This window comes from Polypterus senegalus, chromosome 12 (genome assembly GCF_016835505.1).
Source record: "Polypterus senegalus isolate Bchr_013 chromosome 12, ASM1683550v1, whole genome shotgun sequence".
NCBI lineage: Eukaryota > Metazoa > Chordata > Cladistia > Polypteriformes > Polypteridae > Polypterus > Polypterus senegalus.
The window spans coordinates 162,921,960-162,945,965 of record NC_053165.1 but is presented as its reverse complement, the minus strand read 5'-3'; the positions used below and the strand labels follow the sequence as shown (position 1 = coordinate 162,945,965).

Sequence of the window (24,006 nt, the reverse complement as noted above, 5' to 3'; positions counted from 1 at the left end):
TGAGCGAGCGTATAATTCGGGTCTGATTTTATGATTGATTTTTCTGGTTTCAAGACTCGACCTATACGTGAGTATTTACGGTATGCATTTTAACAGTGTTGTCATGCTTTGTGTTCTGAAACAAGAGACAGTCAAATGAATTAATAGCATGGTAACTATATCATTTATTTTATACGTTATCAGCCAAACACGATTTTAGGACAAACTCGTTTAGACTAGGCCATCCCAGTTTGTCTGAAAAGTGCTAGGGATGACTGGGTTTGGCCCAGTCCAAACTAGATTATCCTGAAACCAATGTAGAGCCCCCCAGTCGCACTGCCCTCTGTGGGATAAACCAGTTTGGGCTAGCTGAAACTGATTTGTGTGATATTTGACATTAAATATGTCTGATCCGCCTGTGCCACCCACATCTCCACCTCTTCCGCAGTGAGCTGTAAATCTGTAGAGTGTCCGTTTGCTTCGTTTGTGCGTGTTTGTTTTGTTGGTCTTATTCTTTTTGTGTTTCTCGCCATTATGGATGAGGCTTCAACTAGCGGACAAAGATATCAAAGGGCGTGGAGAGTTTAATTCTTGAGAGAGATTTTGAAAAGTGAAAGTGAAAATTTTGGCCATTTTAATGTGCTTACAAAAGACAAATATTTAAAACTTATATCAAGAGGCTGAGGAGGCTGAAAAAGCAGAAGAGAATACGTGGCGTCTGAGAGTCCTCCACACAGACTGATTACACTGTGCCACTGTGCCAACAGAAGAACTGGAAAGTGATCACACGACCGTGTGCCATACCTTGAGGAGCGCTTGTTTGTGATTTTGGGGGACGTAAGAGTCGCCGTCAACGTCGCGTTGTGTCCTTTCTGGATATTTACGCTGCGTGGAGTAAACGTCCTCACCAATGAGAGCTCATCCTTGACATTAAACGTGAAGGTCTGATCGGGTCCTTCATTTGTGACGATCACCGCGACGTCCAGTGAAGTCCCCTCAGTGAAGAAACCTAAAGGAGATGCAATGCAATAAGGAGTGTGTAGCTGGCCATTCCATATGAGTGACTGGAGGAGCCCCCCAGACTAAGGCTGAAAAGACCAAATGGTTGAGTTTCTAACGTTCTTACTCTCCTTACTTTCTTGCAGAGTGAGCTCACTTTTTTTTTCTTTTCAGCTGCTGGCTTGCTGCGTGATCTGCATCTCGTTTGGCACACTTCTGTCATATCACCAATGTCCCAATAACGCACTGAATTTTGATTCTGTTTGGAATTACATCATGACAACACAACGTATAACTGCCCGTGAGTGAATATTGTTTCTTTCTCTCTACAAGAAATGGGTCTGACAATAGCATTCACACAAATGAGAAATGATTGAACCGTGCATGTGCTTGAAATTTTCTCTCACAGAATTTCACTTTCACCAAACAACAAATCTTTTAATTCTCACAGATAAGCCTCTTCATTGGGAAGAAACACTACTTTTTTTTTCCCTGATGGCAACACGAATTAGACGATCTACCAGTCTCCGACTTAAAGTTTAAATCCGAACATTATATTCGATCTCTTCTCTCTGTTCCGTTATTTCACTGAGTAATAATTTCCGTTTGTTTGCACTAATGCAATTCTTACTACCCTTTATTGAGGCTTTCGAATTTTTGTACTTCCATTATCTCAAACCGGCTCTGCATGTGTACCGCGCCAATGTTACTTTGTCATCTACTCTTTGTCTTTTATTTTCGTGGTTAAATCTCTTGGCAAAAAGTCACGTCTCGCGGGATGTGAAAGTCTCTCTGAAAAAGTCACGTCTCCTCTCCTTCCAACCTTCCAAGATTTGTTTATAATAAAGATATACACACACACACACACATTATATATATATATATATATATATAGTGGTCTATGGCTGGCTTGTCAAACCAGCCAATACCCACAGGCCACCAGGTGAAGCTCTACCTGCAGCATGGAGGTGCCCCGAATTCCAGCAGGGAATCATGGACAATGGAGTTTTCCTTTACAGCCCTGCTGGATACCACAGGGGCCAACAGAGGACACTGCAGGGAGGTCCAGAGAGTCACATGTGCCCTATAACCTGGAAGGCAAAGCAACAGGGGAGATAACGTACTTCCTGGATGAAGAGGAGGACTTTTCATCTGACACGGAAGTGAAAGGCAGTCACATGGACTGAAGGATTGGAAACATTTCCGGGTGAGGCAATATAAAGGACTATGGGAAATCCCCAGACGTCGAGCTGAGCTGGGTGGAAGGGTGGCAACATGTCTGGGTGTGGAGGATTGGTTTATTGTATTGCGAATTATTGAGAATTGTATGAGTATTGTGGAGAGGAGGGTGCTTTGTGCACTGTTATTAATAATAAAGTCAACTTATTGGACTTTTACCTGGTGTCTGGCGTATAGTCTGAGGGTTCAAGGGAGTGATAGCTCCCTCTATCTGTCACAATATATATATATATATATATATGTATATGTATATATATAAAACCAATAACAAAAGACACATCCACTCTTTGGTTTTGTTGAGAGACGTTTAGAAGTTTAACAAATGCTGAATGGACAGGCCACAAAACTATCACGTCCACAGGTTTAAAAGCAGCAACCAAAAGAAATGTGTAGGCGTGCAATGTAGGCGTCAGTACACCAGCAAAACAGGGGAGTGGCTCCTGGAAAGTGGGCGGAGTAAAGGAGACGCCACAGACAAGGGCGTCAGAATGTCTCAGGTCGCTGAATCTGTCCAAGGTTTTGGACTGTCTCACATGCAGCTGGACTCTATTGGCCGTGATGCCAGTATACCCAATGGAACCACTGGCATCTTCTGCCTGTCTTCTGATTGAGGCAGGACAATCTTTATCCTGTTTCCTATGCCTTTGAAAGGCTTGACCTCCCATCCAGGAAAGGTACCTTGCCTGGGTGGGACGCCCTCCATGTGCTCTGTCCATCACACCCAACTTAAATTAACAATAAACAGGCCTACTAACCCACTATTTGAATCGGCAGGTCAACTCTGAGTCTTTGCATCTCGGGCCATAGAATATTTAAAATAAAAAAGAAGCAGAATTTATGGTAACATGTGGCCGTTGGCCATAAGTGGTCATCCATATCTTTGACATCGACGAAGTGGTCCTCGGTCTGAAATCCTTTGAGAAGCATTGCCAGAGTGGTAGTCCATACATTCTCACACGTAATTACTGATCAGACCCCTTAGTGTTTTGTAACTTTTCTAGAAATTATTCATTCAGGAAACCTAAAAACCAACTGGGATCAGTCCTCATGACTTCTGAGCAAAGCATGAAAGGATCTTAGAAAGGAATACTTACTCTTCTGCCCTTCAGCTAATTTCAAAGAGACGGACTCGGTTTGAATAAGATGTGGTTTAGTCCGCAGAAATCCGTTTTCTTTTTCTGTTTTGCCAGCAATTCCCAGTGTGAAACTCTAAGAATGAAAGACGTAAGACAGAAGATTTAAATAATCATTATCAAGTGACAGTCAAACGTCACCCAGTGGAGAGTCGTGGGGCGCCTGTGTCAATTCTGAGAGCTTTTCGTACTTTGCCGATTTGAAAGAGTAACCAAGAGAAAAGACAGAAATGTGTCGAATACTTGAAGGAGATCAAGCAAAACCAAATCACGAGACAAGAGTCGGAAAAAATCAAAAGCAAAGCTATGAAGGTGGAAGGTCATTTTGGAGGCTCCTGAATGTGACGACGACGGCTGTTTTTGGAAATTCCACTTGATTAAAAAAGTGACCCCGTGTTTTGGACCGTTTCTTCTGTTGCTACGTTTGGTTTCTGTCATCAAATTGCCAGGGGTGTGTCTTCTGGGGTCATGACCTTTGGGTATGATGCAATGGGATCAAAGGTTACTCTGGAATCTACTTCCTTATCCGAGTTGTCCCTCTTTTCTAACTTCTCTATCTTTTCTACCCTGAATTTCCGACTGTAATTTTTGTCTCTTGTTTTGGCTTTGACGCGGGTGATTTTAACTTTATGTCATTTTAAATCTACACATCGACAAAGCCAAGCAGGGCCGCAGGACTGACACTCACCGGTAGATCAAACCTCACAGGCACAGAAACTCGCAGCTCTCCGAGGCCGTCCGTACTTTTGTTGACATCATACTCCTTACTTCTCTGTCCTGTTTCATCGAATATTATGATCTGAGTTAAGGTCAATTTATTGCTGTCTCCTTCAACCACCACGGACAGGGTGTACTCAGCACCTAAAAGTAAGAATACTAGTGTCAGAGGTTGATAAAGATCAGAGCATAAAATACAGAACATCCTTAAACTCGACTTGTTAACGTGACAGTATGGGATACCAGATGAGATAACCACTCAGGGGTGCAGGCCCTTCTCTCTCTCTATATGGCCCCCTGAGACGGGACACACCGAGCTAAGCTAAAGAGGGAACTGTACTGGATGAGGCCAGGCTCTCGATAAAATGGTAACGGATGAAGGACGTGTAGGATCACAACCAGAAGAACAAATCGCAAATATCAAAGACTGAGTGCTGACCTGAAAATAACCCTAGTAAGAAGTTCGTAGATCAAGAAAGTCCCAAAGACCTGCACTTGTATTACGGGATACCCATAATCTTGGATGTCCTTTGTGCACGACAACATCTGTGAGAGGAATGAGAATCGTGCGACTCATTCTTGGGTAAAGATTCGGTACACAAAACAAATAACCGAAAATCGTGTGACTATTTGATGAATCAAACGAACGAGGGAAACGATTCCATTGACAAGTCAAATAAACGTAAAGATTGCTTTACTTGTGACTGTCAAGGGATGTGGAGTTGAAGCAGAATTCTTGGAATCCTTAGTTGCATTTTTTCACTTAAGAAATATAGAAAAAGTGAGACCTCTTATAACATTGAAAGGTGCTGAGAAATGAGTTCACACTTTTGTTTTCAGTCAGCTAGATTACTGTAACGCACTCCTCAATCAATCGATTATGACGAGTGTGGAATGGAGCTGCTAGAATCCTAACTAGGAAAAGAAAATCCGAGCACATCACACCAGTCTGAGCGTCACTACACTGGTTACCCGTGCCATTTAGAATTGACTTTAAAATCCTGCTGATGGTTTACAAAGCCTTAAATAATCTGTTCCATCTTATATATTGGAGTGTCTGACACCTTATAATCCCAATCGTAACCTTAGATCCTCAAATGAGCGTCTCCTTAGAATTCCAAGAGTTAAACTTCTGCCTTCTGCTGTTAAGTACTTCAAATCGGGAATAGCCTGCCAATAGGAATTCGCCAGGGTGATACGGTGGAGCTCTTTAAAAATCTGCTGAAAACTCATTACTGTAACATGACCTTCTCATAACTTCATCTTAGATTAATCCTGATGCTCTGTATATTCAATTAATTATCATTATTATTCATGGTGGCACCAAAATCTGTACTAACCCTTTCTGTGGTGGCAACCTGCGCCACCACCACCTGATCAAAGCACCGTGATGCCCCTACATTGATGGATTAAAGGCCAGCAGTCCACGTGACCATCATCATCAAGTCCTTTCATGAGAACCCTGAATACAATGAGGACTGATTGAGATCATTTAAGTTAGGCAGAATGCCTAGAGGGGGCTGGGTGGTCTCATGGCCTGGAACCCCTGCAGATTTAATTTTTTCTCCAGCTGTCTGGAGTTTTTTTTTTTCTGTCCTCCTTCTTGTTGCTGTTGTTGCATGAGATGACCTAGTGGTTAGCCTACCCCTAATCTTGCATCTATGGACGTGGAGGTATTTAGTGGTTATACGATGAACTATTCAAGTTTCATGAACACTTATGGAGACAACAGTCCATGCACTGGTAGAGAAACATGACATCATCTGGAGTAACTTATCAAATATGTGAAAGCCTGCAGACGTTTACCTCCAGGCAGAGCCAATCAAGGCACAAGCAGGAGACGTCATCCACTCTGTGGAAACGCATACACATCCAAAAGCTCTAAAAAGGCCCCAAGTTAAATCGGCTGATAATGAAGCGTCAAGGCCCTTTATGCTTTTCCATGTCATATCAGACATGAAGTATAAACTGGAGTTTGGCAACAGTTCAGATATACCAAAAGGGAGACTGGCGAAAGATAACCGAAGGACATCACAGAAGATGAACATCACAGAATGTCTGCATGTGGAAGTCCAAATGGATCCCAGAAATCCAAAGATTCATTTAAAGACCTATACGTCTTTTTTAGGGAATCAGGTTAAGTTCTGTTTACATCCAGTATAATGGAGATAAAACCAAAAAGGGGAAAGAAAAGATGGAAGTCAGACACTGGAAGAGCTTAGATATTTTCTTATCAAACGAGCAACAAATGGACTAAATGGTCTCCTCTTGTTTGTCACGTTTCTTATGTTCTTCTGTTGAAAACCTTCAAACTGTAATTCATTTTATCCCGTCTTTTGTGCTGTGCTGGAGAGCCCAGCTGGACAGTCTTCTCCGTGGTGTAGACTGCTGCCCATACTGGCAAATGATGGAAAACAAATGAATGGAGTGAAGACATTGTCCTTATTGCTTACCTTTTGCAGGTCGCCCTTGTATGGGAAGCACGTATCCATTTTTCTTCTCCATTATTTTGTAGGAAAAATCCAACAGGCTTTTGCCCATGATCTCGATTGTGTACGTGTCCAAGCTGCTCATCTCAACTGCCCATTGGCCTGGTTTTGTCACTGGCACTTTTACCACCTGGAAGCTGGTGGTGTTGACTAATGAAGTAACTGTAGAGAAGGATAAAAAGGAGCTGCACGTTAGATGGGGGTCCATTGATGAACCCAAGTTCTGGAATCAGTGTATCCACATTTGTCCAATTACACATTTGGAGAACCTGAATAATTTAGGTAAAAGATACTGTAAGTCTAGCAGGGCAACATTAAGTGCCAGGCAGGAACTAAACCCATAGGGGACCCCAGAACACATCTGTCATCACGGTAACTTCGGTTAATACTCCACTGGCATTAAGCAAAACTGAAAATTAGAGTAAGTACGGAGACGACAGCCCAGTCAGTGTGTGTGCAAATTTGATTTCACTTGAAATGTGGAGACCACCAGAGCAGAGAGCTCTGCAGTAATGTGCCTGAAGACAAATGGGGCAAATTCACAGGACGAATTACAAAGGAATGGACATTGAAAAGAAAATGATAACTGTGACACCAAGGGACAATCTTGGCTAAACAGAGGGGCAGCTTGAGGTACACAGTGAGACCACCCTGCTGCTCCAAGGAGTGCCATGAGAGGCTCTGTGACTAGTTGCCCCTCCTCTGAGGTGGGACGCAGCCCCCTCTCCCATGTACATCATTTATGTTAGGTAGAATGGCCTGCGGTTCTCATGGCCTTGGTACCCCTGCAGATTTTGTTTTTTTCTGACGTTATGGCCGTTACTTTATTCTTTGTTACTTAACATTGCCTATTTTTTATAAACTTTTCTTTCTTCATCTTGTAAAGTACTTTGAGCTCCAGCATTTGTATGAAAACGTGTGATAGAAATAAATGGTGTTGTTGTTGTTGTTGATGTGTAGCTGAAGTGGCACACGCCATCTTAAAAGACAATGACTGATACCCTGTACTAAGACTGTCATTGGATGTGCAATTCTAGTCACTTTACACTTAGTAATAATGTTAATGCAGTCTGCTAATTCATGCATATGTGTATTTATATCTTCTTAACATACTTAAGATTCTGATCATTCTTGTTATAAGCATATCATATCTCGATAGGTCCACGTATGTCATGGCGTGTACTTAACGTTTTCACATGACTGTACATTGGGCAGCTTCAATGTAAGTTTTCAAACTTTAAATGGCCATCCATAGATTCTACTTTTTAAATTGCCTTGTACTTCATTTTATTTTAGCTGAGCCTTCCAGCACACCAATACACGACACGACCCCATCACTTACTGGCCTTCCACCACCAGAGGTCTCCTCTGGTCATGTCAGTTTACATTCTGTAGTTCAGTCCCGCCGACTACGCTGTTCCATGCTGCTCAACCCAGTCCATCTGTCACTCACACACACACACACCTGCTTGGCAAACAACTTCAGGGTTTGTCAGCTTGCAATGCCACCCTGAGTCCCGGGTTGACGCTGCCTCTCAACAAACACTTCTCTTTTGGAGACTCTTGGGCTGATCACATATGATGTCACTTCTGGTTTTTGGATGTCAGGATCCGCACCTCTTGTCTCATAACTGGCACCAGTGTTCTCGTTCCCCAGTCTGGTTGGAGACTCCCGTCTATAAAGACGTCTTTTTGTCCAACTTCACAATATACGGAGATCACCATTTGATGCTCCACCCTTTTCCTTTGTAGCCCACTTAATCAAGTTATGGGTTAGGAGGCTGTGAGTCTTATTGTCACTATGAAGGTTTGTCATTACTTACCTTTTCCATTGAGAGAGGCGGCTCTCTTCCTTCTCCGAGTATCTAAGATAAAAAAAAATTCAAAGCATTCATCAGAATTAAAATTCAACTTCTTGCTTCTAGTCTATCAATCAAAATAGTATAAAGCAACATTCTTGGACCCATTTCAGTCAATCCAAGGTTGTCAGGGGTGCAGCCTATCGATTACTCCATTATTTATTGCTGTATTATGGTAGCCATTTTCAAACATTGTACCCGAGGGGCCTTCTGAAGGGAACATGAACTTTACTGCAAGAAACAAGAATGCTGTGGCAGTAGACATGCAGATTGTTCCTACAGACAGAGGGTTTGAAAGTAATCGACCAAAATGAGGACACCTGCAGGAATTGTTTGCATCGTTTTTCATTGCTTTGCCATTGCTGCAGAAAAGTTTAAACTTGTCATCCCATTACTTGTTCCCTAAAAAAGAACATTTTTATATTAAAATTGCTTCTTTTTTTTTTAATGTCTCTCAGTTTACCACTTATCTTTGTTGAAAATTATTCATGGGATGTGAACTGCTAAAATTTACAATATACAGTCATATGAAAAAGTAAGGGAACCCCTCTAAGCCTGCATAATAATTTACTCTCCTTTCAACATAAAAGATAACGGTGGTACGTCTTTCATTTCCTAGGAACATCGTAGCACTGCGGTGTTTTCCGAACAAAGATTTTTAGTGATGCAGTATTTAGTTGTATGAAATTAAATCAAATGTGAAAAACTGGCTGTGCACAAATGTGGGCACCCTTGTCATTGTGCTGATTTGAATGCCTGTCACTGCTCAGTGCTGATTACTTGGCTGGATGAGCTCGTCAAGCCTTGAACTTCATAGACAGGAGTGTCCAATCACGAGTGGTCAAAGGTATTTAAGGTGGCGCTTGAAAGTTTGTGAACTCTTTAGAATTTTCTATATTTCTGCATAAATATGACCTAAAACATCATCAGATTTTCACTCAAACCCAAAAAGTAGTAAAAGAAAAACCAGTTAAACAAATGAGACAAAAATATTATACTTGTACATTAATTTATTGAGGAAAATTATTGAATATTACATATTTATGAGTGGCAAAAGTATGTGAACCTCACGGATTAGCAGTTAGTTTGAAGGTGAAATTCGAGTCAATGGGATGCCAATCAGGTGTGAGTGGGCACCCTGAGTCATTTAAAGAACAGGATCTATCAAAGTCTGCTCTTCACAACACATGTTTGTGGAAGTGTATCACGACACGAACAAAAGAGATTTCTGAGGACCTCACAAGAAGAGTTGTTGATGCTCATCAGGCTGGAGAAGGTTACAAGACCATCTCTAAAGAGTTTGGACTCCACCAATCCACAGTTAGACAGATTGTGTACAAATGGAGGAAATTCAAGAGCATTGTTACCCTCGCCAGGAGTGGTCGACCAACAAAGATCACTCTAAGAGCAAGACACACGTGTAATAGTCAGACCCCAGGGTAACTTCTAAGCAACTGAAGGCCTCTCTCACATTGGCTAATGTTCATGTTCATGAGTCCACCATCAGGAGAACACTGAACAACAATGGTGTGAATGGCAGGGTTGCAAGGAGAAAGCCACTGCTCTCCAAAAAAAACATTGCTACTCGTCTGCAGTTTGCTAAAGATCACGTGGACAAACCAGAAGGCTACTGGAAGAATGTTTTGTGGATGGATGAGACCAAAATAGAATTTTTTGGTTTAAATGAAAAGCGTTATGTTTGGAGAAAGGAAAACACTGCATTCCAGCATAAGAACCTTATCCCATCTGTGACACATGGTGGTGGTAGTATCGTGGTTTGGGACTGTTTTGCTACATCTGGGCCAGGACGGCTTGCCTTCATTGATGGAACAATGAATTCTGAATGATATCAGAGAATTCTAAAGGAAAATGTCAGGACATCTGTCCATGAACTGAATCTCAAGAGAAGGTGGGTCATGCAGCAAGACAACGACCCTAAGCACACAAGACGTTCTACCAAAGAATCGTTAAAGAAGAAGAAAGTTAATGTTCTGGAAAGGCCAAGTCAAAGTCCTGACCTTAATCCAATCAAAATGAACTGAACATGAATGAGTTCCAAATTGAAATGGTGAACTATGAACGTGAATTTATTGATTTTAATCACTGTGTGAACTGAACTTTGAGTGAGTTCTTGTGAAGTGTGATTTACACAACACTGTGTCTGGACAAGTGAAGGAGACGTCAACACAGACAGAAATGGGTCGGGGATTAGCACTCGTTGCCAACCACTGCACCTCTGTGCCACTCACTGAAATCAGAGTTGTTATTTTGAGTTTGTCTGCTACGTCACGTTTCTCTAAATGTTAAGCAAAGATCTCGATTCCTGCTAAAATAATATGGCAAGCTGGTAGAAGCCCCAGTAATGTGTAGTGCCCGAGTGCCCAGGGCACCGACTCACCCCACGGTGTAAGCAGAGTGAAGTAAAAGGGCACGTTGTTCTTCTTCTTCACGGAGATGCTGAGCTCCGTCAGGGTTTCGTCCACATTGAAGAGGAGCTTCTTGGTTCTCTCAGTGACCTGCACGAGCACAGCCGGAGCCGAATTCAGGGCCAGTTCTGTGATTCCCAGGACTGTACCAAGCTTGTTCTTTTCAACCAGGGTGTAGTGTTGACCCGTCATCTTGGCCAGCTTCTCGTACTCATTGTCTTCAACTCCTAAAAAAAAAAAAAGGTGAGTCCCAGTCATGATGAGAGGGGTTTGTGAAGCCTCAAAAAGACCCATAAAGCAGTCGAGGACCTTCATTAGCCTGTACAAGTGAGGCTCACCCAAGTCAGCCACTCCCCAACTACTAACTCTTCTGGCAAAGCAGAAGGATTTCTTTATTTCGGTAGCAGAAGATGAAATGCAAACAAAACAGAGTATGCGCTGGGGTTAGAACCAAAGAGACAAACCCAACTATGAAATGTGAGACAAGAATCAGAATCGTAAACCGCAAAGTAAGTGAGAAAACAGCGAACCGGACATGTGAAGTCTTTTAAATTTATCCAAAACATGGATTGTTCAGATGGTGTCATGCAAGCAAAATTTCAGGGTTCTTTTGGGAGGCTTCTTCCACGACAGCCAATGCAAATGTCACTAAATGCAGCTGCCCGGCAACATTCAAAATCCTGCCGCCCTAAGACTCTAAAAAAATTACAACTTAATCAATTTCCTCAACCTAAGAAACTTCACAATAGCCACCAAGAAGTCCCCATAAAGTCCCCAGTGGAACATCAATCAAAAAAAGGGGGAGTTGGCTTTTCAAAGTTCAAAATGCAAAGAAAGTTCTAAAATGTCTTACAAGGGAGAGAAACTGTAAAAACATAGGCTTACTGTATATAGACAATCCCAACTGTAATATTTATAAATGAAGGGTTTAGAAGGAAAAAGTACAAAATTGCAAAAGATAATGGAGGACATGCACTATAAATCATTTTTTGTTTTAATTCAGCAATAACACAATAATTACAGTGGGACCTCGAAGTAATTTCCCCCATAGGATTGTATGTAAATGATCAAATACTCAGAGGATCTGTAAAGACTTTTTTCAAAACATGGCAGGATCTAATCAGTAATATTTTAAAATAATCTCATAAAGCACAGAGAATCTATTAAGTTAGGTATGTTTACAGGTCTTAAATTTCATGCTGTTTGGCTTGCTCTCTCTCAGGGGTGGGGATCGATTTGTTCTTAACTCAAATTTTCTTTATGTAAAACTTGATTGATTTGTATGGAATGCAATAAAATGAATACAAATAATAATAATAATAATTAAAAAAAAAGGATTGTATGTAAATACAATTAATCTGTTCCGGACCGTACGAGCTGTACGTAAATATATTTTTTTAAAGATTTTTAAGCACAAAAATAGTTAATTATACCATAGAATGCACAGCGTAACAGTAAACAATGTAAAAACATTGAATAACACGGAGAAAACCTTGAACAGAGAAAACTAACATCACAAGAGTTCACGCTATTGTGCTACGAACCGCTCGCTGTAAACACTTTTTTTTTAATGAGTTTTAAGCACAGGGAAAAAAAATGAAAATTTGAAAAATCCTTAATTTATACAAAAACTAACCATAAACAACCAAGAAAACTAATCTTGCATGAGTCGAGTTCTGGCATGAAGGAAGTGAGCAGGAAGCTGGGTGGAGAGGAGGTTACAGTTTTGAGGTGAAGTCTGTGACGATGCGGGTTCACTGAACACTCCAATCTCGCTGCGGGGAGCCCCTAAACCCATCAGTGTCGCTAATGTTACCGATGAGCACGACAGTGAGGCACTACAATGTAGCAATGGGATGGTGCAAAAAGTGCCAAGTGCTTTTATTAAAATCAACAAGACAACAATCAGAAACAAAGTCCAAATTAAAGTGCGGTGCTTTCAATAAATAATAATAAATAAATAATAATATTAAATAATACTAATAAATAATAAATAAACAATAAATCCTTCAATAAATAAATGATCCCATAAAAACAGAAGTGAACTGGAGGTTAAAATCCAATAGAAAGAGGTCTTCATTAAGTACAACGAGATTAAAACAATGCTCGAAGCAGTCTCTTTCAAAACAAGCCTGGTGCATTCTTGAACTGCCTTCTCGGCCTTACGCGGCCAGCCCTCTCTCTCTCGCTCACTCGCTGCACAGGGAGAGACTGAACACGTGTGGAAATCACCGGCGCGTACGAACCGGAAGGGAAACTGGCTTGTTCGTCACCCGAGTGTGTGGTCGTGAACAGATGCATAAGTTTGGCGAAGTTTTTGGTCGTAACCCGATTTGTACATGGTCCGAGATGTTCATGACCCGAGGTTCCACCGTATCTTGAAATCTCGAGATAACAAAACGTAATCTTTGATCCCTTGCTAACACAACCACTGATGACGTCACTTCCGGTTTCTGGCCTCCTGAACCCACCCCTTCCGCTTCCCAGCCCTTCAGACCGGCTACTCCGCCATCTTGAAGTAGTCTGTGATCAACTCCCTTGGCTTTTATTGGTTAAGATTGTTTCAGTTATACGAGGATCACTCCGCTGCCCCAAATCTTGATCATCTTTTTGGTTTTGTTATTCCAATAGAGAAGAACATAAAGTGTGAATTCCAAAAAAACAAAAGGCTTACTGTGACACCTGTAAAGTTACTTTAAGTGGGACAGACTGTATGTTATGGCATGGAATTGGGAGTGTTTGTGTGATCATAGTGAGAGAACAAAAGAGCAGAACGCGTAACGCTTACCGCCACCGTTTGGGCTGCAGTATCCAGTCAACATGGGATAAATTTGGGTCTGAACAGAAAATGCCTGCATGTTGACTTCATCCAGCAAGTGAAAGTCCTTTGCACCGGCGTCCGTGAAGAGAAAGATATTTGACCTGCAAGTAAAAGGAAAACGGTAACAGACCACCATGTGGGTGACATCCACAAAGTCTGAAACATAATAAGATACAGAGACAGATTCATCAATCAGCCACTTGGATTATTTAGTGTAAAATGGGGTCCGTTATTTGAGACAAAAGCATCTCTGCATGGAACAAAATCTGTGGCCACATCAGGAGTCGGTGTGAACAGAATGGCGCGCTACACTTCAAAGAATGGAAAACACGGAGAACACAATAAACAGAGAAATTAATAAGTATAAATGAGACAAGGAGAAGGGCTAAATGAATACGCTAATAGACTTATAGCACCTTCCGAGAGTATGGAGACCAAAAAAAACAAGATTTTACGAATTTCTGCAAATTTATTTACAGCAAAAATTGAAATATCCCATTGGCACCCGCATTTGGCTTCATACAGAAACTCGATAAAAAGCTTAACAGGCACCAGAATGACTATGAAGACAGAAAAGTTCTGACTTGGCAGTCCCTGTCCAGTAGGGCACTGTAAAGGCATATTGCTGTTGGTATGGGGGGTATAAGTATGTGATTCCCCTGCTGAACGTGTAAGAAATGAAGAGTCTCTCCTTTGTACGGTAGTTTCATTTTAATGGAGAGAGAGACAGACTATCAACCAAAAATCCAGAAAAGAACACATGACATTAAAGTTATTAACTGATTTGTATGTCATTGAGAGAAATAAGGATTTGATCCCCTACAACCCAGCCAGAATTCTGACTCCCGCAGATTGGCAGTGTGCCTACGTGGCACACAGATTACAATCAGTCAAGCAAGGGTGCTGTAGCAGCCCATGGTGGCGAAGAAGAAGCCGAGTCTAAAGATGAGAGGTTGAGAAGTGCAGCGAAAACAGAGAGCCTCAGAGCAGAATCGCCGCTCCTCCCGATTTCAGCTGGAGTGGGCATGTCATAAGGATGCTCTCCGGGCAGCTTCCCGTAGAACTGCTGTGGGCACATCCTACTAGGCTGCGGCCCCACAGCCAGCTCAGGACACACTGGAGGGATTCCGTCTCTCAGCTGGCTCTGGAGTATCTGGGAATTCCCCAGGAGGAGTTGGATTCTGAGCTGACCAGCTTGGCCTACTGTCCCTGTGACCATTCAGCTTGTGAAGATGAGAAGAGATATTTTTATATAATTTCAGTTATGCTTGTTTCTAAGTTAACATTTATTAACCATCTCTTTCAATGTTCTTGTGTTCCTTATACTAAGACCACCCTAATTGACTGCTGATGGGCCTTCCTTCTGGTTTTATGTGTATGCCAGCAGTCAAGTTTGTGAAAGTGTCATTTATTTTCGGGATTTCATGTGTTGGCGATCCTTTTTGCCATTCTGGATATTTTTGTTACATTTTCTATTTTGTTAATAACTCTCAATTTTTATAAAGATTGCCATCTTGTGTAACAAAACAGAAGGGTTGTGGTCACCTTTTCCATTGTAGGGCATTTTCATACATTTCTCTGGGACTGTCTTGGTATTTTTCACTTTTAAAATCAATTCCCTATTTCAGGCCTGTGTAGGCCAAAGCCTGCTGATAGTAAAGAAAATTGTATTCTTAAAATTGGTAATCTCTATGTATTAGAAAAGTGTTATAAGCACATGAGAAAAGTAGACACTATATTTTAATGAGCATTAAGACATAAGAGTTAGGATTAAAAAGGCTTATGCCTACATATTTTTTATGATTCTGTATGAGCCAGAAACCACCGATAGTTCATAAGGCAAAGGTAAGAAATGCAGGAGAGATGGAGAAGGATGGCCCCCTTCACTTAGAGAGCGAATGTGAACTCTTTGGCTGTAAATAATGGTAGGACACGCTGAGCTAGCAGGGAGTAAAGATAGGCCTCATAAAACAGACATGATGGACTGAGAGGGGTTTGACACCCCCTCAGCTAAGTAATATTGGTAGAAATAATGAGAGGTAAGATTAGAGGAGTGAAATGACAGGAGTCAGATGAGGATGAGTAATGGCTGGTGTGATAAGAATTGTAATAAATGTAAGAGATGCTTTTAGTTGTTGGCTCATTGTCCCATCTGAGATGAGTCTGTATGTGCGCCATACAATAAAGCGTAATTCTGCTGTCTGTCCTGAGTCTTCGAGTGCCTTCTTTGGGGCGTAGGGTGCCCCTGCCCTGTCAGCCTGCTTCAACAGTACCAATTGGCAAACTAACAGGCTTGGGTGAGCCACTTTATTGCCTGAGCAGTGAAAGTCCAATAGAAACTTATATTCTTAAAGTTGATGATTTGCATATCTTCAAAGAGAATCATAAGCATATATGAAAATAAACAGTATATTCTAATGCACGTTAGTATAGTAAGGGTTAAGTCACCAAAGGGCTTGTGGTTGTATATTTTTTAATTTTTCTTAGCAAGCTGGAAACCACCAATATTTCATGACTCAAGGTCAGGTGTGTAAAGAGGGGCTAACAAGCAGACCCCCCTCTTCCGCAGGTGGCAAGCGAAGACTGAGGCCTAGAGATAATAGTGGCAGGAACAAGACGGGACCCAAGAAGGGAGGAAGCCTGCCGGACGGTCTTGAAGGATAAGATGGAGTGCTAGGAAACAATGTTGGAATTAATGAGAGGTAGAACCAAGGCCGGAGTCAGATAGGAGTGTTGAGTGAAACTTTTGGTAAGAATTGCAATAAATACAAGATCACCGTATTCACTCATTGCTCAGTTCATTTCAACGGGGGCCATGTGTGCATCACGTAATAAAGCCTGATTCTGCCGGCTTGTCCTGATACTCCGAGTGCCTTCCTTGGGGCTGATGGTGCCCGCGCTGCCCAATCTGCTTCAACAGTCCTGGCCTGCTATTTTGATGATTAGGGTTTAGACTGTGGATCATAACACCAGTGAGATCCTGAAAATTCCTCTGGAAGAGAGATTAATCTTTTCTGGGATAGAGTGACATGTTGCTACTGTGAAACCTCGAGAGGAAAGTCAAAGTGAAAACAAGTAAATGTACACAGAAAGGCGAAGTGTATCTAAGCCGCTAATGAATGAATAACGTAAGAGAGCATTTTCAAGAATGAAGGAGATAAAGAAGCAGCCGCAGCATCCGCAGAGCCACCTAATTGTAAGGATGAACCTGATTTTGGAGCTTCTACTGCAACACGCGAACCAACCAGCTGGTTAGGGTATCCGTCCATGTCAGGGACCACCGATTTGAAAAGCAACACTCCGAGACCTGTTGTGCTTAGAGACGTAGGAGGAAAATCAGGCAGGAAGGATACACAGATATCATTAGGAGAACAACTGGACCTGAGTTATAAACCGAGGACCCTGTGGTCCCTGAGACAGCAGTGCTAGTCATTGCATCGCTGTATGCATACACAAAACAAAGAAACGAATCTTGTGGTATGGCGGGTCCACAGCTCCTATCAAAGGCCGGTTTTAAAATAAATAATCACCGCGCTCGCGGCTTGGTGAGGGGGCGTGGTGGTTGTGTGGCTGAAGCGGTTCTCGGGGCAATTCGCGATGTGGCCGTTTCTCACCTAAGTGCACAGGTGAGAAACTGTCTGCATCCGTGATTGTTCCTGGGGCCGCTGATTTGCCACAGCTGCCATGCCCTCTTGATATATAGAAGCGCGAGTCGCCAAAGAGAGGAAAGAGAACGGAGGTTGCAGGAGGAAAGCAGGAAGCAGTGGGGAGAGAGGGAAAGTCAGCGTGAGGGAGAACGAGCGAGCGAGTGCAGGCTCGCGGCAGCTGAGCAGGGAGTCTGGGTGTTGGGCCAACACTCGGGGAAGCAGTCGTAGTGGTCGCTCCCGCAGAGTTTATTATGAAGGGCGGGAGTGACCGGGAGGCGGACGACTCTCCGCGTAAGACAGAGGGAGTCGGGACTTGGGACGTGGTGTCCCCAGCGTGAGAGCCCTGCTTGTTGGGGAATCCCAAGTCGGTGTTCGGTGGTGCCTACCGGAGCCAGGGATCAGAAAGGCGACTGACCGGTTTGCGAGGAGAGAGAAGGCCAGCTGCAGGTAGAGTGGCTCCCCTTCTTGCAAAGCCTGGATAGGGAGAAGCAGGGGAGTCACTAGTTAGACGAACACACCGGGCTTTGTGTTTTAGAGAGATTGCTTCCAATGTTTTAACCTCATCGTCTTTTAAAGGATTATTAGTTTTCTGTTTATTAATTTTTAAACCGTTTGTTTTATGGATTGTTTATTTATTTATTGGAACTTTGGACACGGTTTTGTTCTTCTGTTTTTAAATAAAAGCACTGCACACTTTTGCACCATCCCCTTGCTATGTTGTTGCCTCACTGCTAAGCTCATCGGTGACATTACCGACGGTGACGGGTTCAAGGGCTCCCAGACAGAAGATGGGCGCATGCACCAACCCGCATCATCACAAATCTGAGAATAAATTAAGTTATAGATAAAGAGAACAATAGAACAATCGGGATGAGAACAGGCCATTCAGCCCAACAAAGCTCGCCAGTCTTGTTTCACTTAATTCTTCTAAATAACATCAAGTCGAGTTTCGAGGGTCCCTAAAGTCCTCCTGTCTGCCACACTACTTGGTCACTTATTCCATGTCTTTGTGGTTCTCTGTGTGAAAAAAACTTCCTAATGTTTGTGTAAAATTTCCCCAACGGTGTCGCCCATGTTCTTGATAAACTCATTTTAAAGTCTCCGTCTCTATCCACTGCACTAATTCCCTTCATATGTTTAAACACTCCGATCAGGTCTCCTCTTAAACTGTAAAGGATCAGCTCTTTTAATCTTTACAACTCACACCCTTTAGCCCTGAATCAGCTGAATTGCTCTTTTCTGGACTGTTTCTAGCGCCGCTTTATCTTTACGGAGAGGAAAACTGCACACAGGACTCCAGATGAGGCCTCACTGGTGTGTTATAAAGCTTGAGCAGAACCTCCCTGGACTTCAGAAGTACAGTAAGGAATAAAATAATAAATAGGAATAAAAATAAATCAACAAATACGCAGATGTTTACCCACCTGGGCTCGCTGTTTGCCAAAGCCAACTTTAGGCCATTCATGGACATCTCTGGGCAGTCGCCACCTCCAGTGGCTGTGAGAGCGCCAATCTGAGCTTGTAAATACGCCACGTCTTGGGTCACAATGGCAGGGCCAAAATCTGTTAAAACATAAATAAAAGTGAGGCTGGCATACCGTCATACCAGATCTCCTGTAATCTGACCTTCTCGGCCTGTCCTGAAGCAAACCTCGTTCAGCTGTCATTGTAGCGACACGTTTTTATTTGAATGTTTGTAACTTTATAAGGTCCTTATTGTCACAAGTACAGAGTCCAGTGAAGTTCTACCTTGCATGCGCTAATCCACAGGAAACACATGAGAGTGCAAGGATTAGTGAGGAGAGCGCACTGACCTTGAAACTTCTCCAAATATGTTTATCATATATGAATGATTGCGTTCAGCGATACATTCTTCAGGCCACTACACCAGGACCAAGTAGGACCTTTGGATGACAAAACAGACTCAGTTCTTCATGTCATGGGTTCTACAAGATGGTGGAAACATTTCTTTGAGATTCCAGCCCACGTTGACCCTTTCTGAAGATTTCTTAGCAGTACATTCATCCTGTGATTTTCCCATTCAATGACTTCTTAACGCTGTTCCATTGGATTCTGATCCAGGGTGACCGGGAAAGCAACTGAAGAGCACTGAACTCCTAGTCATCTTCCTGGCAGTAGTTTGAGATGTTGTGACCATGAGTTGCATTATCACGTTAGAAGCACCCATTAGAAGATTTGCAACTTGTGGTCATGAAGGGATAGACACGGCATTCAAGAGATTATTGATTGGTATTAATGGGCCCAAAGTGTGCCAAAAAAGCATTCCCATTACAACACCAACATCAGACTGGACTGTTGACTCAAGGCATTCATTTTGTCCTCAGCCTCATCATCAGCAGAAAAAGACATTCATTACACCAGACTACGTTTATCCAGTCTTCAACTGTCCAGATTTGGTGAGTCTCTGTTCTGGCTGACAGGAGTGGATAGATAGATAGATAGATAGATAGATAGATAGATAGATAGATAGATAGATAGATAGATAGATAGATAGATAGATAGATAGATAGATAGAGTGAGTGAAAGGCACTATACAATGGATAGATAGATAGATAGATAGATAGATAGATAGATAGATAGATAGATAGATAGATAGATAGATAGATAGATAGATAGATAGATAGATAGATAGATAGATAGATTCAGTCATGTCATAAACTTTTGATTACTCATAAGGTCAAGTCTTGTAGCCCCAGGAGTTTGTGAGTGATGGTGTGACAGACAGACATGACGGTCATCATTTTATATCTCGAGACTACAGAAGAGAATCTTGATGTTAACCATTAAAGCAGATACTCACTGGGATCATTGAACGGCACCAGCACGTAATTGTATGGCGCGTCTGGGGAGTTCATAAACTTCTTGATGATGCTGATGCAGATGGTCTTGACCAGCTCGATTTCACTACCCATGCTGCCCGTTGTGTCGATGACAAATGCCAAGGTGTAACCCTGCAAGTTGAAAAATTTCCTAAAAATGGTAGGGCCAAGGCTGTCCAGGAGTCCAAAACCTAAAATTGTTCAAAATAGAAAAGGAAAGGTTCAGAAACTGCTAATAAAACAGGACGATTTCACATTAGATTTACATCTGGCCAACAGCAATGCAACTTATCCCTGTGATGGAATCGTGAAGTCTTGTTGTGTGAAATTTCACAAAAGATCGACATTAACATACCTCCCTAATTCCAATGAAGAGTTGCCAGCAGAGGCCTCACCCTGGGCGACCTTCTGTGCTTACCTGGGCCTATGAAGAACTCCACTGTCGCATCCTCCGCTAACTGCGCAGCCACTTTGTGTAAATCGGAGTGAGGAGAAAGCTTTGGGTTTGTGGTTTCTTTGTTGATGCCACCTGTAGGGGACTCACGCTCAGCCTTATCATATATACCACCATGCCCACATTTTCCTGAAAAAATAAAGACAGATCATAGAGTGTGAAGATCCTGACAAACAAAAAGAGATGACCATTCATTCCAATAAGCTGGTCTGTTTAGCTAACAGCTGAGTTTCATGACGTATCATACAGACTCTTCTTAAAAGTTGTATATATATATGTGTGTGTGTGTGTGTGTATTGGCTTGCTTGTTTTTTCATAAATGTACTGTCATCTATTCTTAATTGTCATACCTTGAGGTTTGGCTGCACACTCATTCGACTTTTTATACCCACTGGTCAGCAGGTTGTCCACCAGGAGGTTCCTTCTGCATTGTAAAATGTCACTGCAAACAGAAAATTTACAAAGGATCACTGAACAGCTTAAGGGAATGAGTGAAAGAACGCGCCTCTATGCCTGGGGTCATTTATGCTGCATTGACAAGTTCACTCAAAATAATAACATAAAATATATTTTATTAGCATTTTATGCGGCTAACATCTTATGGTGTGTAATTTATCAATGAAACTTTATCATAGGTATTGTATGTAAACGACAAACAACTTCTATAATGGGCTTCCCTACTAGCCGTGGTTTTGGAAATCCGCAGTATTTCTTGGAACGTACCACCCATGGATGCAGGCCGTCTGCTGTACTCTGAAAACTTGCAAACACATTTTCTCAGCAATGGCAATGGGTTCATTTAAGCTAAATGTGTCTAAAATTCCACAAACCCCACAATGTTACTCGTGCCACGTTATCCACATGTTTTGTTTGAACACACTTCACGTATTTTTCACACTACTCTGGTTTTCCGAAAAATATTTAGCGTGTAATAATTTATCAAGAAATGCATGCGTTTTGGATATTGTGAGCATACGACTGAATAATTAATTCATGTGTGGAATACACAACACAAGTAACTTGAGATCTTTTAGCTGCACAGGTTCAGGGGGGCCATTGCCTTTCTTCATGTGGACCACAAGGTCAGCGCCCTCTGCTGGCCTCACCAACGTCTCTTCCAACAGCAACCCAAGCTTTCCCACCCAGATAGTGACCTGGACCAAAGACTGTTAGCTCTAAAGTTCACGTGGTACAATCAGACAAAGAACAAAGTAGCCACATGAACATGAACAATAGGAATCACAAAACAAAGGGTTAACGAGAAAGATAATAAAAATGGACTTGAAATGTAATTCAGTGGAGGAACCCTGGCTAATGCATAATCTGCCCTCCACTGGCCTGCATTCGGCTCAGGGCCACCACAGACCGGTTTGATGAGTGACGGACCCCGTCATTGGAATGCAGTCCCGGCAAGTTCTGGACGCAGGGGGTGCCACTGGGAAGACGGCTTCCTTCGCATTCACTGTGGATAAAGACAGAAAAAAAATAAATCTGTTAAAAGGGAGTCGCTGTAATAATGACAGTGGCGGCTATCTGTGAAATGGTGGTCCTGAGATTCTTGTTTTATATCTATGACTGCCTTTGTTTGACTTTATGTTTTGTTAACTGGCCTCCAATCCTCCTATCCCGCTCCTTTAGATTCCCCGGCAGCCCCCAAGAAGCCCAACAGGGCAGCCCTATGGGAGCACAACTCCCAAGATGCCCTGCAGGCACCCATACCAGGGCTCGCCATAAGAGATTCTGCCACCCAATGTATGGAGGAGTGACCTGCCACATGTCAGGCAGTGTCCCATTGTCCCATATGTACGGCCTCCCAACAGGGGCAAAGGGACTGGTATTTATCCCAGTCGGGACACTTTATTATTGTTTTGTCCATCCTGTAAGTTGGCATCCCAGCTGCATCCACAAGTCCCATTGAGTGTCGCTGGGATGTCTAACCTGGCGTATCACTCTTCTGCGTACTTCATGATGTTGGTCTCCTCAGCCGATGTGCCGGTCCATCCATTACAGCAGACAAAAACAACACATCCTTCTCTTTAAAACCTAAGATGTCCCACAATGGAGGTGTGTGTCCTGCCCTGTGCCCGACGCCACCTGGATGGGCTCCAGCTCCCTACGACTTGAGGCTGAATCGACTGGGGTTCAAAATGTTATCTTTAATTTTATTGTACATGAAATAATAAAATACAGTCTTACATCATGTGTTAGGTGAGCTGGAGGCCTCGTTTGTGCCGCTTACCCAGGTGCCTGTAGGGGGTCCGTCTTCCCATTTCCACCCAGTTGGTGTTGCTGTAGAATTTCTGCAGGATGTGCAGCGCCGTGCCAGTATTGAACTGGGCAGTTTCATACGCGGAAATGTCCATTTTGCCACCCGATTCTTTCAACTGAGTGAAAACGCCATCACGATAATCCTGGAACAGGGCGATGCCTGAAAGAGAAGCGACAATGGAAAGATGGCGGTTTTCATATTCACATCAGTGGAAACTGTAAATACGACAACAGCCCTCTATGCAGTTTCTTCAAGTCCCTCCTCTTGGTGTCAGAAGACGGTGGCCTCAGTGGTTACCCACGCGGTGTCACACCGTCATCATGTGACCATCTTGAACGCCGAAGGGGACATCGTGGAATGTCTGGGGAATCAGTGGGCAGTCGGTCAGCCTGCAGGACTGTGGCATATCATTTTTATTTGTTCTCCTCAAGTTTCTCATATTTGTTTTCTTTTTATTTTCATTTTAGGAAAAATGTATATGGAGGAATATTTTCAACAAAATTACATAAAAAAATAAATAAATAATAGCAAAATTGGGGGCACTTTAAAGATTCAGATCATCGTAATTTCCCACCAGGACACCAGAGGGCGCTGTTAACTGATCGCTTTTCTCTTCCTTTCTCTGCAGACCTGAGGATTGACGACCTTAACACCTGTGATGTCACTTCTGGTGTCCGCCTGCCTGGACCCGCCCCTCCTTACTACCAGGAGTCCTTAATTCCAGAAGCTCCGCCTACTTGAGGCAGTCTGTTTGGAGACTCTCGTCAACATAAAGTTCATTTTCATCTTTGGATGCATTTATATACAGTCCGCGTGTTATTGATTGGCCCTAAATCTTTATGATTGATCGTAACTAAACGTGTTATGAAATATATCTGTTTTGTTGCTTAAAGTTTTTCTTTTATAATTTCTAAACTTATTTATTTCAATGATGTTGCACACGTCACAAAATAAGCCTGAAATGAAATTTCATTTTGTTTCTTTTTAATATTTTTTCTCACATTAAAAACATACATTAAAATGATTTAATTTTAAGTGCTTTGAAATAAAAAAATAATTCAAGTACTTATGATTGAGTAAAATCAGGCGAATAGGTGAACCAGGGCATTCATTCATTTCACGTGTACTCATAAA

The 24,006-nt window shown here is 42.4% G+C and overlaps 1 protein-coding gene across 2 annotated transcripts in view; it reads right to left on the bottom strand.

Annotated features, from left to right (window-relative positions):
- Positions 1–24,006, bottom strand: part of LOC120540105 (von Willebrand factor A domain-containing protein 7-like) — a 96,764-nt gene that overhangs the window by 68,233 nt on the left and 4,525 nt on the right. The window contains exons 3-15 of one of the 2 annotated variants that reach the window (XM_039770594.1): positions 22,843–23,031; positions 21,990–22,065; positions 20,954–21,045; positions 20,568–20,732; positions 20,131–20,340; positions 18,734–18,872; positions 13,630–13,763; positions 10,814–11,068; positions 8,380–8,421; positions 6,521–6,718; positions 4,039–4,211; positions 3,312–3,426; positions 784–988 (exon numbers count right to left, since the gene is read on the bottom strand). In XM_039770594.1, the coding sequence (XP_039626528.1) occupies positions 784–988; positions 3,312–3,426; positions 4,039–4,211; positions 6,521–6,718; positions 8,380–8,421; positions 10,814–11,068; positions 13,630–13,763; positions 18,734–18,872; positions 20,131–20,340; positions 20,568–20,732; positions 20,954–21,045; positions 21,990–22,065; positions 22,843–23,031 (1,993 nt within the window). The remainder of the gene's footprint in view (positions 1–783; positions 989–3,311; positions 3,427–4,038; positions 4,212–6,520; positions 6,719–8,379; positions 8,422–10,813; positions 11,069–13,629; positions 13,764–18,733; positions 18,873–20,130; positions 20,341–20,567; positions 20,733–20,953; positions 21,046–21,989; positions 22,066–22,842; positions 23,032–24,006) is intronic. The other variant, XM_039770595.1, reaches the window with a different exon arrangement.